The sequence below is a fragment of the Podarcis filfolensis genome (genome assembly GCF_964270895.1).
Source record: "Podarcis filfolensis genome assembly, chromosome: 11".
Lineage (NCBI taxonomy): Eukaryota > Metazoa > Chordata > Lepidosauria > Squamata > Lacertidae > Podarcis > Podarcis filfolensis.
This window is the reverse complement of record NC_139613.1, coordinates 8,209,938-8,228,794: the sequence shown is the minus strand read 5'-3', so window position 1 is coordinate 8,228,794 and position 18,857 is coordinate 8,209,938. Positions and strand designations below refer to the sequence as shown.

At 47.2% G+C, this 18,857-nt stretch overlaps 1 protein-coding gene across 2 annotated transcripts in view; it reads right to left on the bottom strand.

Moving 5' to 3' along the window:
- Positions 1–382: 382 nt before the first annotated feature.
- Positions 383–18,857, bottom strand: part of LOC310744410 (urea transporter 1-like) — a 33,641-nt gene continuing 15,166 nt past the window's right edge. For both annotated transcript variants that reach the window (XM_083575774.1, XM_083575773.1), the window contains exons 5-9: positions 16,110–16,302; positions 5,057–5,204; positions 4,003–4,137; positions 2,900–2,949; positions 383–1,567 (exon numbers count right to left, since the gene is read on the bottom strand). In XM_083575774.1, coding sequence (XP_083431900.1) covers positions 1,385–1,567; positions 2,900–2,949; positions 4,003–4,137; positions 5,057–5,204; positions 16,110–16,302 — 709 coding nt within the window. In that variant the 3' untranslated portion in view covers positions 383–1,384. The remainder of the gene's footprint in view (positions 1,568–2,899; positions 2,950–4,002; positions 4,138–5,056; positions 5,205–16,109; positions 16,303–18,857) is intronic.

The following is an 18,857-nucleotide window of genomic DNA, read 5'->3' as shown; positions in this document are numbered from 1 at the left end:
AATTAGTGGCAGGAAGCATGCACAGAGTCATGCACAGAGCCCGCTTCTCCCAGCGCCAGCCTCTAAACCAGGTCGGGGAACAGCGGGAAGGCGCACTGCGCCTCCCCGCTGTCCCCCGAGATTGTGGGGCTGGCAGTAGGGAGAAGCGTGCTTCTCCCCACAGCCAGCCTCCAAACCAGGTCGGGGAATAGCGGGATGGCAGCGCTCCGCTTCCCCGCTGTCCCCTGAGCTTGTGGGGCTGCCCGATATCTGCACGAAGCCCGGGGCACGCTGTGCAGCACGCCCCAGGCTTCGGGATGCAGGCTGCTATCCGCAAGCTTTGGGAGCCTGACGGGAACTCCTGCGGAGCTCCCAAGGCTTGCTGATAGCTTCCTGAAGCCTGGAGAACGAGAGGGGTCGGTGCGCACTGACCCCTCTCGCTCTCCAGGCTTCAGCGAAAGCCTGCATTCGCCCCATAGGACGCACACACATTTCCCCTTCATTTTTGGACGGGAAAAAGTGCGTCCTATAGGGCGAAAAATACGGTAGTTTTGCCTTACCTGTCCAGTGATCTGGAGTATGCTCTCTCTGTTTGCAAATTAAAAACCCACCAGCCAACCATGGGGATTCCAGCAAGGTGATACAGACTATGCAAGTATGGTTAGCCCACATCTCTTCTGTTACCTGTAATCGGACACTCCCATTGCATACAATTAATACAAAAATACTCTCCCCAGACATGCAACTCTCCCATTGCTTGCTTTGTCCTCTCAATTAGATGTCCTCTTGATTGAATACCATCTAATCTAGAAATCACCAAACCTCTTTTCTCAGGAGCCGTTCTGTTCCCGAAAGTGGTCTGGGTCTTCAATATGTCTCTTTTTCATATGAACTGGCCCCTATACGAGTGCTCAGTCTCCACAATAAAGTTGGTGCTCTCCAGCACTAAGGTCCTGTGAATGTAACTTGCATACAATATTGCATTGTGACACACAATAACGTTTTCCTTCTATTCCTTACAAGTGACGCTGTATAGCATTGTTTAAAAAACCACACTGTGATTATATATATATACACACACACATATATATGTATGTTGGTGGTATCAGCTAATATTGCTTTAGAAGACTGGCTCCAGCCAGTGAACCTGCAGTTGGCCACCACAGATCTCAGCCCTCATTTGTTCCATCAATGTCACACCCCTTTCCAAACAAACAGGATATTCTGCTCACTTCTGACTGGCATACGGAGAGAATTCCGAGACTTGCTGATCTGAGTGAAGTTATTTGCGACTTAAAATGGATGAAGAGCTCCACCAACAGCTTTGTTTTCCTTCTGAGCTGTTTATCTTCCTTGGGAAGTCCAGACACCACTACGGACAGGAAGATGTACGAGGCTCAGCCTGTCACACGTCGCAGGTGGACTTGGCGTTTTGTCCGTCGTTTCTCGACAAGTAATAGGCCCGGTTGGCTTCTGGGTAGGAGACTTTGGAGAGAGGAAGTTTGTAGATGGCGTCGTTGGTGGTAGTTAAGAGCAGGAAAGCGAGCGAAGATAAACAGAAAGGCCATGTTCCCAAAGGCATTCCGAACTGAAGGAGAAGAGAGGTTCAGAAATGGGGATCAGTCATTGCTTCTTTATCCCAGATTCCTAAGTGCGTAAACTTGGTACCCATTGCATCTAGAAGAGACTAACCCAATCTCCTTTTTGGACCTGAATCTAGATGCAGAACTCCATGGACTGTAACATCCCCAACTTGTTTTGCTCCTTGTTTGTTCACTCCATCTGCCCACTTCCGCTTGTTGCTTTGTCAAACGCAACCTTCCTCCAACATGGTACTTGGAGGAACTCAAACTCCTGTGTTCAGGAATGATGGAAGCTACTGTCCAGTCACAACTGAGGTTGGGAAAGGCCATTGCAGTATCTGGCCAAATGAAGAGTTCTGTAGAACTCTACAGAAGAAGAGTTTGGATTTGATATCCCGCCTTTCACTCCCTTTAAGGAGTCTCAAAGCAGCTAACATTCCCCTTTCCCTTCCTCCCCCACAACAAACACTATGTGAGGTGAGTGGGGCTGAGAGACTTCAAAGAAGTGTGACTGGCCCAAGGTCACCCAGCAGCTGCATGTGGAGGAGCGGAGACGCGAACCCGGTTCCCCAGATTACGAGACTACCGCTCTTAACCACTACACCACACTGGCTCTCAGTGGCTTTCGCAGTAGTTCATGACATGTTGTTTGGTCCCCAAAAAGGATATTAGCCATTGGAAGATTTTGGAAGTATTTATTATGGACCAGGGGCCTATGCTTTTTAAGCATCTTAGGTTGGTTTGTTCATTTGTTCTGGCTCTGAACAGGCAACAGGTATTCAAAGTGAAAAGACAACACGATAAAGTAAGGAACAGAGGATTTTCTGCATTGCATCTCTTTACTATTCTGTGGTCTCCTCTCATTTCATTTAATTTCATTTCAGGGGTTTGCCCAGTTGTCGGGAAAACCCCAAAATGAAACAGTGGGGTTATGCAGGTGGCATGGAACAATGCATGCCATCACGTATAACATTTGTTTGCCTGTATCTGTTTTAAAAGGTGTATTGAGTTTGAATTTTAATGATGAATGACCTTATGTATGTGTGTTCTGGACAGTGGATTCCAATTTCATTTGTATACTGGCTGTAAAACCTTTTGATCCAGCAGTTTACATTTTCTAAATAATGAATAATTTCAAGAAGACAGGAGTGCTGTAGAATAGCAGCTTTACTTTTTTTTTATTCCCCTTTTAAATCTCCCAGAGTCAGGAGCCAAGACCAACAAGCTCCTTTTTGTGTGCTTCCATTTTTTTTAAAGGGGATGGTGACCTTATCACTAAGAAAGCGACTCTGAACTCTTAATGATGAATTCAACCCCTTAAAGCCTGCAAAACTCACCACGGAAAACATATGGCCCAGTGCTCCTCCTGAGTAGGCAGTAAACAGAGCTGGAAAAAAAAAAGAGAGGCATGGGTGCGGGGAGACGAGACAAAGAAGTAAATTAGACTAGTATATATGGCAGATTCTGAAGTGGCCAAACAATTAAACCCCTGCGTTGCAAACAATTAATAGCCAAGGCAACACGATGACCAAGTACAACAATGTGATGTCAATATAAACTCTCTATATAATCTATACAGAACCTTGAACAGCATGAAATATACGAAATATGCACTCTCAGCGAAACCAAATAAACAGAAATCTTATAAATCTCTGAAAGTCACAAAACACACACTCTTGATGGATTCTCTTGAAAACATAGAACCAATTAAACAGAAGTCTGTTTTCAAGACTGTTTTTAAGGAAAGAACTTATTTTTCTGGGACCCCTCTATTTCCCTTTTTTAAAACTTAAGTAATGCTGATGATGTGAGAATGAGACAGAATGGGTGGCAGAGGAAATGCGTAGACCCAGCTTCCAAGCTTTAAATTCTGCTATAAACTAAGTCAATGTATATTTTTTAAAATCCAAGAGATATTCCCCAAGTTCAATCCTTGGCATCTTCAGGGAGCAAGTGATGGGAAATGAGACTCTGGAGAGAAGCTAGCTGAAATATACTCAGAGTCGCAAAGTGATTTCATGCTCTTTATTCAGCTCATAGTGGTGAGGAGGAATGAATGAACGTCCCCTCAAAGTATCTGCTTTATATACATCATTTACACAATGGGCTGCACATGATTGGCTAATTCCGGAATTCTACTGTAAGCCAATCGGGTTGTGGATTCACTTCTATCTGGAGCATGATTGGGTGGTTCCTGCCAACCAGTCATACTGCTGCCTTGTTCTAGGACCAATCAGACTGCTGCATTCTGAATCCTATTGTTCTAGGACCAATCAGACTGCTGCCTTTTGGATCCTATTGTTCTAGGACCAATCAGACTGCTGCAGTTTGGATCCTATTCAACTCAGTACATAACACTAGCAATCATAGGAAGCTAATACTGGGCAACAGGGACAAATGCCCTATTGTGAGCACAATAGGGATGAAACTGGGTACCTACCACAAGCAAGTGCAAGAAGGAAGGTCTGCCAGGTGAGGGCATAGAACATGCCCCCAATTGCGATGCAGGAGAGGCAACTGTTGTAATTCCACAAGCCGGCGTAAATATTGTTGAAAGGTGTGGCTAGGCTCAGGGCTGCAAAGAAGACAGGTGAGAAGAAGACACGTCACTCCTGGGCTGAAGGCAGGGCGAGGCACCTTTGGCCCTCCAGATGTTGCTGAACTAAAATTTGGCCCATCCGATGGGAGATGGTGTCCTGCCACATCTGGAGGGCCAAGTGTTCCCCAGCCTTGATACCTAGGAAATAATAGGAGCGGCTGCCGAGACCATATAACACCGGTCTTGAAAGACCTACACTGGCTCCCAGTATGTTTCCGAGCACAATTCAAAGTGTTGGTGCTGACCTTTAAAGCCCTAAATGGTCTTGGTCCAGTATACCTGAAGGAGCGTCTCCACCCCCATCGTTCAACCCAGACACCGAGGTCCAGTGCCAAGGGTCTTCTGGCGGTTCCCTCACTGCAAGAAGCCAAGTTACAGGGAACCAGGCAGAGGACCTTCTCGGTAGTGGCACCAGCCCTGTGGAACGCCCTCCCGCCAGATGTCAAAGAGAACAACAACTACCAGACTTTTAGAAGACATCTGAAGGCAGCCCTCTTTAGGGAAGCTTGTAATGTTTAATAGGTTATTGTATTTTAATGTTCTGTTGGAAGCTGCCCAGAGTGGTTGGGGAAACCCCGCCAGATGGGTGGAGTATAATTATTATTATTATTATTATTATTATTATTTGATTAGGTCCACACAATCTCTAGAAACCTTCTACCCTAGGATCTCAAGATGGAATTTGACATGCAAAGGTATCTGTGGTGACTCCCCCCTCATTTCACCTAGAGGCAAGTTCTTCCCTCTTTAGACCCCAAGCATGGTTTGTTGGTTTTATCTGGCAAGCTAACCAGATACTAACATCTCAGTTATAACCCCAGTTTGGCTGGATATATGATGGAGTACTTAGGATAATGGTTTAAGCCAGTTCTGGCTGCCTAGGGCATTCTCATACCTGCAGGCACCCCCAGTGCCGAGCCAATCACGGCATGGATGAAGATGAGCGGGGAGGAAATGAAGAGAGCCACCATGATAATGCCTCCGGTCCAAGGGTTATCACAGCCGTACACTTGCCCAACTCCCACTGGGACGGACTGCAATATCTGTGGAACAGGTATTGGGAAAAGATATATCAGGTTTCAAGGTTGTATGATAATGGTCTTCCATACAAATGCCCCCATATTAATAAGGACCATCAATTGCCCAGAATCCAGTCTCCCACCATACTTGGGTCTAAATGATTCAGAGAATTTATGACAGCATAGGATAGTGATAAAATATACCATTTCTGATGTATATTCTCAGCCTTCAATAGTTTTAAAATCTGGGTGTGTTCGATTCCTGGATTATGTCACCAGGAACATGTATCTATGCTTGCAGAGTGCAAGTATTATTTAGGGCACTCTGTGTATGTGTGTGTGTTAAGGTGGGTCCCATAGCCATCTGGTTGGCCATTGTGAGAAATAAATGCTGGACTAGATGGGCCATTGGCCTGATCCAGCGGACTCTTCTTACATTCTCATTTGTGAGTCTCTTACCGGGGCTCTCAGAAACCAGGCTCTGGCATCTTAAAGCCTCTCTGAACTTGTGTTCTAATGCAGGTGCATTCTGTAACACGATGCTGGCACAATAGTAGTATATGGGTGATGGGTTTCCTCTGCTTGTTATTCTGTTTGTTTCTGTGATGTTTTTCTCATGCTACCACATTACTGCTCTCCTTAGGGCAGGCATAGGCAATCTCAGCCCTCCAGATGTTTTGGGACTACAACTCCCATCATCCCTAGCTAACAGGACCAGTGGTCAGGGATGATGGGAATTGTAGTCTCAAAACATCTGGAGGGCCGAGTTTGCCTATGCCTGCCATAGGGACTACAGCTCAACAAAAGTGGGGAAAAACCAAACCGGAACATTTGCAATAGGTCAGTCTGTAGAGCATGAGACTCTTAATCTCAAGGTCGTGAGTTCAAGGAAAAGTTTCCTGCGTTGAAGTGGGTTGGACTAGATGACCCTCCAACTCTACAAATCTGTGATCTTATGAAAAAGGTTATGAGGTTTCAGCAGGACGTTACAGGAGATGCTCTGATTGAAAATGAAGCAGTTTGACCACCCCAGAACTTTTGCAGACATGAAGAGTAGGGTCGCATGTGACCGACCCATTAGCATTATGAACACAAATCACCATGAATGAACAATAACAAATGCTCTGTTTACAATAACCAATAATCAATGCTCTGTTTACAGGGACGCGGGTGGTGCTGTGGGTTAAACCACAGAGCCTAGGACTTGCCGATCAGAAGGTCGGTGGTTCGAATCCCCGCGACGGGGTGAGCTCCTGTTGCTTGGTCCCTTCTCTTGCCAACCTAGCAGTTCGAAAGCACGTCAAAGTGCAAGTAGGTACCGCTCCAGTGGGAAGGTAAACGGTGTTTCCGTGCGCTGCTCTGGTTTACCAGAAGCGGCTTAGTCATGCTGTCCATATGACCTGGAAGCTGTCTGCGGACAAATGCCAGCTCCCTCGGCCAATAAAGCAAGATGAGCGCTGCAACCCCAGAGTCGGCCATGACTGGACCTAATGGTCAGGGGTCCCTTTACCTTTACCTGTTTCCACAGCTAGCTTGAAATATCAAACACTGTTGCTCAAGGGCGCCATCTATGCTGCCTTGCTACCTGAGGAACCCAGAATTACTGGCCTCCCCTTGTCAGCCCTCCTGGGTGATGGACACTATGGCTTCCAGATGCTGCTGATCTTCAGCCCCCGTCACCCTTGGGGTTGATGGGAGTTGGTGTCCAGCAACATCTGGAGCAGGGCTGTCCCAAGACGTTTTGGCCCCTGAGGCAGATCACAAAACGTTAAATGTTCGGAAAATGTCAGAAGTCCAAGGCAGTGTAAGTTCCTTCAACATTTGTCAGTGACAACAGCTCACTCACAGGAAAACAAGAGCCGAACTGACTGGACAACACAATAATAAACCGTGCATGAACTGACCATTGACCGTTGACGGTTGAAAATGCATGCGCTTACTTGCCATTAGAACGTTCGACTACCAACGCCTATACGATTGGTTAGAACACGCCTTGTAACATAAACCCAATACATAACAGTATCAGGAACAAAGGGGAAAGGAGTGATCTGCCACCCCGGTGGATCCTGCCGCCTGAGGCGGCTGTGTCACCTTGCCTAACTGGTGGGCTGGCCGTGGTCTGGAGGGCTGCAGGTTCCCCATCTCTGTGGCGAGGATTCTGCAAGGACATTCCATTCATTAAATTCCTCCTTCTCCTGAAAGGAGAATTGGGCATCTCAGCCACCTGCACGGAGTGGAAAGTTAGCTATCAACAGGGAGCTCCCATCTTAAGACATGACACTATCTGCTAAGGGGAGGTGAGGGACACCATTACTTCTCCCCCTCCAGTTGAATGAAGTTTGCTCCTGTTCCAGGGACATATAAACTGGGCTTTTGTGAGCTGAACTCTCGACCCCTGAGCTGGTATGCTCCCTTCCTTCCTTTCAAACAAGCAGCTAATGTCAGGCAGTGAATGTTATGAATCTGAACCGTGATGAGACAGCCGCCGAAACAAAGGCCCCCTTTTAAATGAAATTAAATGCCCGACGCATGAGTCTGCTTCAGCTTGACAGCAGAAAACTCATTACTGCTTTGGCTAAGTCACAGGGGAGCGTTCCACTAAATGACGCTGCTGGCACACGCTTTCTGAAGTCTCTTGCGGAGATAAGAATAAAAAATATTTCTAATAACCTGTTAATCTCACATAATACGTCTCCCCTCCATGGAAGCTGGAGGTGACTGGTCTCAATGCCAAAAAACCCATTTGCCAACAGAGGCCCCAAGCTGTACTTTTCCACTCAGTTTGTGGGACGCAGCACTGCTCACGTCAACAGAGTCTTGACGGTTTTCAGGAACGCGGCTCCAGAACATACAATTCTGTGCATATCCCAAATATTTCATTACAGCTAACTGAGGGGCCGGGTGTGTGGCCCTGAATCAATATGATCTTGAATCTAACTCTCAGGTTAGAAGACACAATGATGGGGAATGATGGGGGTATGAAGAGCACCATTAGGACAATTGGGGTTAAAATCCAGAAGAGCATTTGAAGAAAAAACACGAAAGAAAAGACATTTTCCTTCCCTCCCTCCAACGTAATTTTTGGTGGAGAAAACTCTTCTCCACGCTATGAGTGGGGTAGAAATTTGATTCTCCTAACTTCACAGATGCCGTACGAGTTATTCACTTATTTGTTTCTTAAAAACTCTTTCTATTAAATATTTTCTTGGTTACAAAAACACATACGGCATCTCTGCTTTCAGTTCATAGAGTTTTCTACAGATCATTCATATTCAATGTGAGACGCTAATGTTATAGACCACATAAAGTTGGGGGAGAAGAGGAAGAGGGCAGCAAACTTTTGTTCTTCTACATAGTGTAAAAAGGTAAAGGTACCCCTGACCATTAGGTCCAGTCGCGGACAACTCTGGGGTTGCGCGCTCATCTTGCTCTATAGGCCGAGGGAGCCGGCGTTTGTCCGCAGACAGCTTCCAGGTCATGTGGCCAGCATGACTAAGCTGCTTCTGGCGAACCAGAGCAGCGCACGGAAACGCCGTTTACCTTCCCGCCGGAGTGGTACCTATTTATCTACTTGCACTTTGACGGGCTTTCGAACTGCTAGGTGGGCAGGAGCAGGGACCAAACAATGGGAGCTCACCCCATTGCGGGGATTCGAACTGCCAACCTTCTGATTGGCAAGCCCTAGGCTCTGTGGTTTAGACCACATCCGCATCCCCTACATAGTGTACGCATAAGGTTTTTGCGTCTGCATCACATGGGTCGGTCCTATTTCTATTCATTTATTAGTTTTTGTTGTCGGAGAGAGAGATTGGGACACAGGGCATGGTTGGTTGCCATAGTTGACTATAGCAATGAGTTTTGTTTTCGTGTGTGAGAATTGTTGGGTCAATTTAGCCATATTGATTCATATGCTGTCGGTGGGTTCCTGTTGTCGTCTTGTTGGGCTGCGTATGTAACAAAGGGGAGCCACACCGGGGTGAAGATGTCCTCTTTTATTCGTCCCCATGCTACTTTCAGTTTGTTGGTTTATTTTTCTAGTAGGGCTGTTTCCCATAAGGTTTGGTAACAGTGGTCCATGTTTACTCCTGACAGGTCCCTCCAGTGTCTGGCTATGATGCTCATGGCTGCCGAGAGAAGTTGGCTTATGAGTACGTTGTAGTGCGCATGTGAGTTGCTTCTGACCTGCCACGGACAATCTGGAAGGGAATGCGGACCTCTGGCTACCTTGACACATAAATTCAATCCCCCTCCCCACATCTACAGGACCGCCTCTCCTGGTATGCCCTGCGGAGGACCTTAAAGTCCACAAATGACAACATTTTGTAGGTCCCAGGTTGCAAGGTGGTTAGATTGGTCACAACTAGGGCCAGGGCCTTTTCAGCACTGGCCCCGATTTGGTGGAACGCTCTGTCACAAGAGACTAGAGCCCTGCAGGACTTGACATCTTTCTGCGGGGCCTGCAAGACAGAGCTGTTCCACCTGGCCTTTGGTTTGGACTCAATCTGACCCTTACGTTTCCCTCCCCTTACGGTCTTGATCTATCTGCTACTTTTAAAATGAGGCTGCATTTTAAATTGCATTTTAACCTGTATTTTAAATTGCCCCCCCCATTATGATTTTACTGCAATTTTTCTGGTGTTAGCCACCCTGAGCCTGGCTTTGGCCTGGGAGGGCAGGGTATAAATAAAATCATCATCATCATCATCATCATCATCATCATCATCATCTTGGCAGCTTCACACTTTGATGGTCTCTTCACGTAATTATTCAGTGGGTGACCAACTGAAGCTAAAGTGGTTATAGCTAAGGCTAGGACGAATGCTGAGCTTGGATCTGTTCTCAGGAAGCATGGTGCTGCTCCTTTTCCCTGATCACGTTTATTTGCCCTCGTGCCAACGAGAGACCAAAGTCTCCGAGATCCAGGGTGTTTGGAAGTTGGAAAGATCACTTGGATGCCATAACGTGTCAATTGGGCCCAATTAGGCAGTTAGGGGAGTTAGTTGGCGGCGCATATAAAAGTCGATTGCCACAATAAAATCTTATGCACAACTTTACCACCCGGGTGTTTTTCTATGGCTCTGGGGTTGTCATGTAAACCAAACCCACAAACAGCCGCTTTGTGGGTTAGGGGGCAAAGGAAACTGTTTAAAATCAGCGCAAGGTTTGCTGCTGCTATTTCCAGTGTGACCCATGCCAGATTAAACCCTGTGGAGGCCCCTAGTCAGTCAAAATATCAGGGCCCCCTCTCACACTGAACGAAGAAGGCTGAACGAAGAATTTGGTGTTGGGCATGGGCCACAGACAACTACTCACACACAGCACCCACAAATCGAGGAGCGGGGAGGGGATCCTGCCTGGGATGTATCTGGTGTTTTTATGTTGTAAACCGCAAATAGAAGGGGAAGAAATGGAGGCAGTGAGAGATTTTACTTTCTTGGGCTCCATGATCACTGCAGATGGTGATAGCAGCCGCGAAATTAAAAGACATCTGCTTCTTGGGAGAAAAGCAATGACAAACCTAGACAGCATCTTAAAAAGTAGAGACATCACCTTGCCAACAAAGGCCTGTATAGTTAAAGCCATGGTTTTCCCAGTAGTGATGTATGGAAGTGAGAGCTGGACCATAAAGAAGGCTGATTGCCAAAGAATTGATGCTTTTGAATTATGGTGCTGGAGGAGACTCTTGAGAGTGTTACGAAAAAGGAGCAATGCTGCTGAGTGCTCCAGGTGGCTGGAAAGCCAAACAGGATGTTGATGTTTTGGGACTGTACCGTGGGAACAAGGAACAGTCTATTATGTGCACTGAGCACCGGATGTTAGCTCAGAGTGTCACATGACCCTGTACCAGAAGTACATGGGTGGAGTTATTCCCTCTCTGCTGCTGATGTGAGAGAGTGCAGACACGTTTCGCTGCACTGCTGGAAAGACAGAAATAAAGGCATGTAAAGACATTTCTGTCTGTCTCTTTCCCCTCCCTGGGGATGGCAGGGAAGAGGGGAGGAGTGGTTGTGTTCTTCTCACGTTTGAGGAGAATCGGCCAATAGAGATCTGGCCTTGTCTTGCCGGGAGCCGAGACGGGGGAGATCAACAAGGATTCAAGCCGGGCACCTGGAGAGTGGCCAATTCCTCTGACTGATATGGGCTTGAAGATCCTAACATATGGTAGCATAAGCTGCTCGTTATCTGATCCATGGGATTCAGCATGAGAGGTGAGAGGTTGATGGATCGTGTGCCATCCTCTGCACCAAGGAAAGAAGATAACGTCTGCATTGCAGCCAGAAGCTGAACAGACGGCTGGACACCAAGAGGGGGTGTTTTCCAAGCATCGGAGCCCCAAAAAGGTATGCTGAGATATCGGGCTGAAAGTGTGAACGCAGAAGTGGTTCACAGGAGCTGCGTTTGGAAAACCAGCTCTGAGAGCTAGGCTTGCATACCAGGGATTTTTGTGGTTAGATAACGAAGAAGAGGTATGCAAAGTTGCTAAGCAACGACGGTCAGTCGGCTTGGAAAGTTACTGACACCTGGGGCTGGCTCAGTCAGAGCAATGGGAAAGCGAATGTTGTTTTGAATTCGCTTCTTTGCAAGGACTGTGAGACAGCTTGGAGATTGCCTGCCTGAGAGAGGCAGAAAAACAGCTCAAAAGAGCTTTTGGATTTTACTAGCTCGAGAAAGAGAGCTGAGACTTGGATTCAAAATGGATCCCAAGAAGGGGGGAGCCTTGCCTTACCCGCCTCCCCTGACTAATGACAATTATTCATCTTGGTCTGTAAAGATGAAGGCCCTGCTGCAGAATCAGAGGATTTTTGGGGTGATTGAGAATCCCATCCCTGCAGCACCAACCCGAGGTTGGGAATCACAGAATGTGAAGGCCAGGACGGCCAAAAATCTCTGTGTCTCGGATGATCAACTTGTGCATATTCAGGATTTGGAATACGCGCAAGAGGTTTGGGAAACGCTGCGTAGAACACATCAGAGAGATGCTGGTTCTTCAGCGTTGTTGTATTTTGAGAAGCTGACCAATCTGAGGCTTGCGCCTGATGGAGATGTTCAAGCGCACCTGACGGAAATGAAATATCTGCGCCAACAGATGGTGGAACGCAATTTCCGTCTACAGGAGGAAGTGTTTTGCTTCATGATGATTAACAGCTTAAATCGGACTTACAAAACGGTTGCCAGTCAGCTGGGTTCCCTTCCGGCGAACGAATTGACCGCGGAGAGGGTGTCTGCCGTTGTTTTGAATGAACACGACAGGCTTGCTGCACTGGAGGTGAAGGACAGGGGGAGGGAAGAACGGAGTTCTAATTCCCCCACTGATGTTGCTAATGGAGAGTTGTATCTTTCTGCCAGAGAGAAAGATGGACTGTATTTGTTGGACTTTGAGCAAAGTGATTACATGGAATGTAATTCTGAGTCTAACTTGATTTCTCTTGCAGGTGTGACCAAAACAAGTGCCAAGAAGGTGGCCAGGGTCGACAGAGCGTTTCAGCGGGTGTATGCTGATGTGATTGGTCCTCTAGAACCATCTAGAGGCAATGCAAGATTTTATCTTGTGTGTGTGGATCATTTCTCTAACTTTGTCTGGGTTTATGTGTTAAAGAGGCCACAGGAAGCCTTGGAAAGGTTTCAGGAGTTTTGTGACAAAGTTAAAGATATGCATGATGCTAACATTGATTGTCTTTTGACAGATGAGAAGCAGATTTTTCTTTTACAGGATTTCCAGAGGTTCCTGCACAAGAAAGGGATAAGACACAAAGTTGCTGTTTCAGCGGAAGCGTGGAACAGGGGTGTCTGTGTACGGGTGAACAAAGAATTGCAAAAGGGGATGAATGCGCAATTGCTTAGTTCACATCTGCCACATGAGTTCTGGGCGGAGTCACTCATGTCGTTTTGTCATGCGTGGGTGAGAAAGGTTTCAAAAGAGTTGGGAAGTTCTCCTTTTGAGAAACTGTTCCAGAGAAAACCTTCTGTTGCCCATTTCAGGGTTTTTGGGTCTCATGTGAGGACAGAAGCTCCAGGTGGAGTAAAGAATGCCAGAGGCATTTTTGTGGGATATGAAAAGGGTCTCTACAGAGTAATTTTGTCTGAATCTGGTCAGGTGATTCTCACAAAATTTCTAGAGAGTGCTCCTGAACAGGAGAGAGTGATAGTACACACATTTCCCACAGAGGACGATTCAGATGATGATGATGATTTCACAGTTTACAGTGGTACTGAGAGCGACAGTGATAGCTCAGAGAGCTCAGTTGTCACAGTCATTGAGAGGAAATCTCACACTATGGATAGACCTTCACAGGTGAAGGATGAACCACTGTTTGCTGTTGGAACTGGTTCTCCTAAGAGTCCTGAGACTGAACCAGTGAGCAGAGAGGATCAGCACCTCATACGCAGGTCTGAGAGAGTCACAAAGGGTGAACCACCCAAAAGGTACTCAGAAGAGTTTGCTAACTTAGCTGTTGCATGTGTTGCTGTTGGACACAACCGGGGACAGGTTGGAGCTGTGTCTAAGTCAGAGACAAAGACACAACAGAGGGTTGCTAGCCAAGGTAATGCAGATGCACTCATTCCTTGGAAGCCAGACAACCAGAGAGGTACACTGGGGAAACCAGTGGCGGGTAGTTCCAAGGGTGGAACTGAAACAACAGGGGAGTGTTATGTGTATAACAACTGTTTGTTTTCTTCTCTGGATCACGCTTTGCTTGCCGCAACACGCATTGATTCTTTTGGGGGAGGTTGTTACGAAAAAGGAGCAATGCTGCTGAGTGCTCCAGGTGGCTGGAAAGCCAAACAGGATGTTGATGTTTTGGGACTGTACCGTGGGAACAAGGAACAGTCTATTATGTGCACTGAGCACCGGATGTTAGCTCAGAGTGTCACATGACCCTGTACCAGAAGTACATGGGTGGAGTTATTCCCTCTCTGCTGCTGATGTGAGAGAGTGCAGACACGTTTCGCTGCACTGCTGGAAAGACAGAAATAAAGGCATGTAAAGACATTTCTGTCTGTCTTTTTCCCCTCCCTGGGGATGGCAGGGAAGAGGGGAGGAGTGGTTGTGTTCTTCTCACGTTTGAGGAGAATCGGCCAATAGAGATCTGGCCTTGTCTTGCCGGGAGCCGAGACGGGGGAGATCAACAAGGATTCAAGCCGGGCACCTGGAGAGTGGCCAATTCCTCTGACTGATATGGGCTTGAAGATCCTAACAGAGAGTCCCATGGACTGCAAGAAGATCAAACCTATCCATTCTGAAGGAAATCAGCCCTGAGTGCTCACTGGAAGGACAGATCCTGAAGCTGAGGCTCCAAGACTTTGGCCACCTCATGAGAAGAGAAGAATCCCTGGAAAAGACCCTGATGTTGGGAAAGATGGAGGGCACAAGGAGAAGGAGACGACAGAGGATGAGATGGCTGGATAGTGTTCTCGAAGCTACCAGCATGAGCTTGATCAAACTGCGGGAGGCAGTGGAAGACAGGAGTGCCTGGCGTGTTCTGGTCCAGGGGGTCACGAAGAGTTGGACACAACTAAACGACTAAACAACAACAACATGTTGTAAACCACCCTGTGTTCTTCGAGTGAAGGGTGTTATATAAAATAATAATAATAATAATAATAACAATAATATTAATAATGCCATTAGGCAGAGTGCAGTGACCACCTCAGGCAAACCAAGCATCCTCACTGCTAATAATTCCAAGTTTGCTCCTCAAATCCCCTATGTTTCAGCCACCACATGAGTGGATGAACAGGAACATTATAAAAAACTACTGAAATATTAAGAGCAAGGAGGCAGGGAGCAGATGGACACCACCAGGGAGTGGATTGCAGAAGCACGGGACTGCTACTAAGTAGACCATTTAGACAACGTGCCATAATATCACCACTCTGAGAGCCATAGGGCCTGAGACGGTTGATATTGGGGGAGGCAATCTTTTACGTACTTGGGCCCCAGCATAGAAGCACTGTGAAACCACAAGCCAGGATGAAACCTCGAGTCATGTAAACAACTTATTAAAACTGTATTTGATATTTGATGCTTATTTATATAAAGGTAAAGGTAAAGGTAAAGGTAAAGGTAAAGGTAAAGGTAAAGGTAAAGGTAAAGGGACCCCTGACCATTAAGTCCAGTCACGGACGACTCTGGAGTTGTGAGCTCATCTCGCTCTGTAGGCCGAGGGCGCTGGCGTTTGTTCGCAGACAGCCTCCGGGTCATGTGGCCAGCATGACTAAGCTGCTTCTGGCGAACCAGAGCAGCGCACGGAAACACCGTTTACCTTCCCGCCGGAGCGGTACCTATTTATCTACTTGCACTTTGATGTGGTTTCGAACTGCTAGGTTGCCAGGAGCTGGGACTGAACAATGGGATCTCACCCTGTCACGGGGATTCGAACCGCCAACCTTCTGATCGGCAAGCCCTAGGCTCAGTGGTTTAGACCACAGCGCCACCCACATTCCATCCTTATTTATATACATGCACTCAATTAGGGCCAACGAGGAAGGCATCAAAGTCAAAATGTGTTTGGGTCAAATTTTTACCTCCAGTACAGTTGTTATACATTGATTATTTATTGAGTTATGGTGCTTTCTTGAAAGACTGTCTATTACCTGTTAATCACACAGTTCCATCCACATTTTTTTTTAAAAAAAATAGAGAATAATTTTCACTGGATTCATTGTCCAGTGTCCATGACTCAAGGCTTGTTCTCAGCTCGATGTTTTGCAATTGTCTTGTCCCTTGGTGCAGAATCCCATTGTGCTCAGCCCAGTATAGGAGCAACCAGAATGTAAAGGGTAATAGATGCAGGAATCGGGCTCCGCAATCCTTTGTCTGAAAGTGGTTTGTTTCCACCCCATGTTCCCTCATTCGGAGGTTCCTCTCCCCCCCCCCCGTATGAATTCCCTTGGCTGAGAGATGCGAGCATTTGAAATGGCCCTTACCAAAGATGCTTCGGCCTCCCACCACGTTATGTTGGGCACCGAGGTCACGGGTTGAATGAGCGTCGAGGGGAAGAAGGGGTTGTGGGGGCCAGTGGCGGCCACAAACATGCTCAGAGCCAGGTTGAAGGGCAGCGTGAAAACTGGCAGGTCCCATTTGCTGAAGACGGAGGCCAAGGCACTCGTGAAAAGAGGACTGGAATAAAAGAACAAAAGAGCATCATTGCACACAGAGAGGAAACACAACAGAGCTAAGGGGGACACAGTTTTGCATTACAATGTGCTTACGCTAACATGTATGTATAGATTCACAGTTAGTAATATTGCATGGGATTCAGCTAAGAGGTCCTGCCAGCAGTGATTTGCACTTGCACAATGGGATGTCCCATGCAATTTTTTGCATGCAGTCATACCTCATGTTATGTCCGCTTCATGTTACGTTCTTTCAGGTTATGTCCCGCGGTGACACGGAAGTACCGGAAAGGGTTACTTCCGGGTTCCGCTGCTCGCACATGCGCAGACGCACAAAATGACATCATGCGCATGCACAGAAGTGGTGAATCGCAACCTGCGCGTGCGCAGACATGCCGCTGCAGGTTGTGCTCTTTTCATGTTGCAAATGGGCCTCCGGAACGGATCCTGTTTGCAACCAGAGGTACCACTGTACATGTTTTTGCAAAGCAGTTTGCAGGAATATAATGCATTTTGAATGTTACTTTCATTAATGCAGTGGTACTTTGGTTCTCAAGCTTTAGGGAAGCTTTTAATGTTTAATAGACTATTGTATTTTAATATTGTGTTAGAAGCAGCCCAGAGTGGCTGGGGAAACCCAGCCAGATGGGCGGGGTGTAAATACATTATTATTATTATTATTATTATTATTATTATTATTATTATTATTATCTGTTCTGGGACTCTGTTCTACTCCTGAAACCGTTCAAAAACCAAAGCGTAGCTTCTGATTGGCTGCAGAAGCTTCCTGCACTCAAGCAGAAGTCATGTCGGACATTCAGCTTCTGAAAAACGTTCGCATACCGGAACACTTACTTCCAAGTTTGTGGCATTCGGGAGCCAATTTATTCGGGAGCCATGGTGTTTGAGAACCAAGGTACCACTGTATATGCATTTTAAAGCACATTTTAGTGTAGTATATGGATTTGCACCAGGCCCATTGGAAGACCAACTCTTGCGTTGCAAAGATGTCTGCAAACATGACAAGGAGGCTGACAACATCAACCCAGATACACGAGAATCCCTTGCAGACGACTGCAGTGCCTGGAGACAAGCAGTCAAGTTGATCATCCATAGCTGTGACCAGAGGAGGAATGACCACTGGGAGGAGCATAGAGAGACGAAATGCCATGGTGCATCTGCAGCAGCACAACCGGACGCTTTCATCTGCACCAGCTGCAACAAAACATGTCTCTCCCATCTCAGTCTCTACAGCCACAGCAGGCGCTGCAACTCTCCAACGGTTTGACTTTAGCCCTGAAGGCGCACTCCTCCATCAACTCCCGAGACAGACGGATGCCAACAAAAAGTTGGCTGCAGATGTGCATTGCAACATTCAGGGGAGCACAAATTTTGCCGGATGGCTGTGTGTCAACCTACATGTCCCCCCCCCCCCCCCGGAATGTGTGAATCAGGTAGATTTGCCTTTGAATCGTGTGACTCAGGTAGAGAGCCAGTGTGGTGTAGTGGTTAAGAGTGGTAGTCTCGTAATCTGGGGAACCGGGTTCGCGTCTCTGCTCCTCCACATGCAGCTGCTGGGTGACCTTGGGCTAGTCACACTTCTCTGAAGTCTCTCAGCCCCACTCACCTCACAGAGTGTTTGTTATGGGGGAGGAAGGGAAAGGAGAATGTTAGCCGCTTTGAGACTCTTTGGGTAGTGATAAAGCGGGATATAAAATCCAAAACTCTTCTCTTCTTCTTGTTTGTCAACTGAATTGAATTTCCCTCCCATCCCTACTCAAAGGTAATTGGGGTAGCTCCCTGTGTGCACAGAGTTGTGTGCACAAACCGCAGCAGCTGTAAGAGAGAAAAGGGGCAAGCCAGGGCTGCCCCGACCTTAAATGCTCCCTGGTGGTCCCGCCCACAGCGTCAGCTGATTGGCTGACGCTGTGGGCGATGAATATTAATGCTAAGGGAATCCCCGCGACCCGCGGGGCTGGCCCCAGCCCCGCGAGAAGTAGATGGGGGCGTGCGACTGCAACCCCACCCCCTCTTTAGGTCGGGAGTGGCTTTGGGGTAGCTCCCTGTGTGCACAGAGTTGCTTTCTCAAATAGGAGCCTTGAGGAGCTTTGGCTCATACCCAATGTGTACACAGTTCTTTAAGCATTGGTAAGCACGGAACCAGAAAACATTTAAATGTCTAATACAGTGGTACCTCGGGTTAAGAACTTAATTCATTCCGGAGGTCCGTTCTTAACCTGAAACTGTTCTTAACCTGAGGTACCACTTTAGCTAATGGGGCCTCCCCCTGCTGCCGCACTGCCGGCACGTGATTTCTGTTCTCATCCTGAAGCAAAGTTCTTAACCCAAGGTAGTATTTCTGGGTTAGCGGAGTCTGTAACCTGAAGCGTCTGTAACCTGAGGTACCACTGTAATCGTACTGGGAGGGGGAGTTGGCTTCTGTTTATTTTTTTTATATTTTTACAGAAAGCCTGGAGAAATTGCGAACAAAATTCTACCCAGCTTGCTGCTGCTGCTTCAGAAGCCCCAGCAGGCTTCCAAACTGTAGCTATTTTCTGG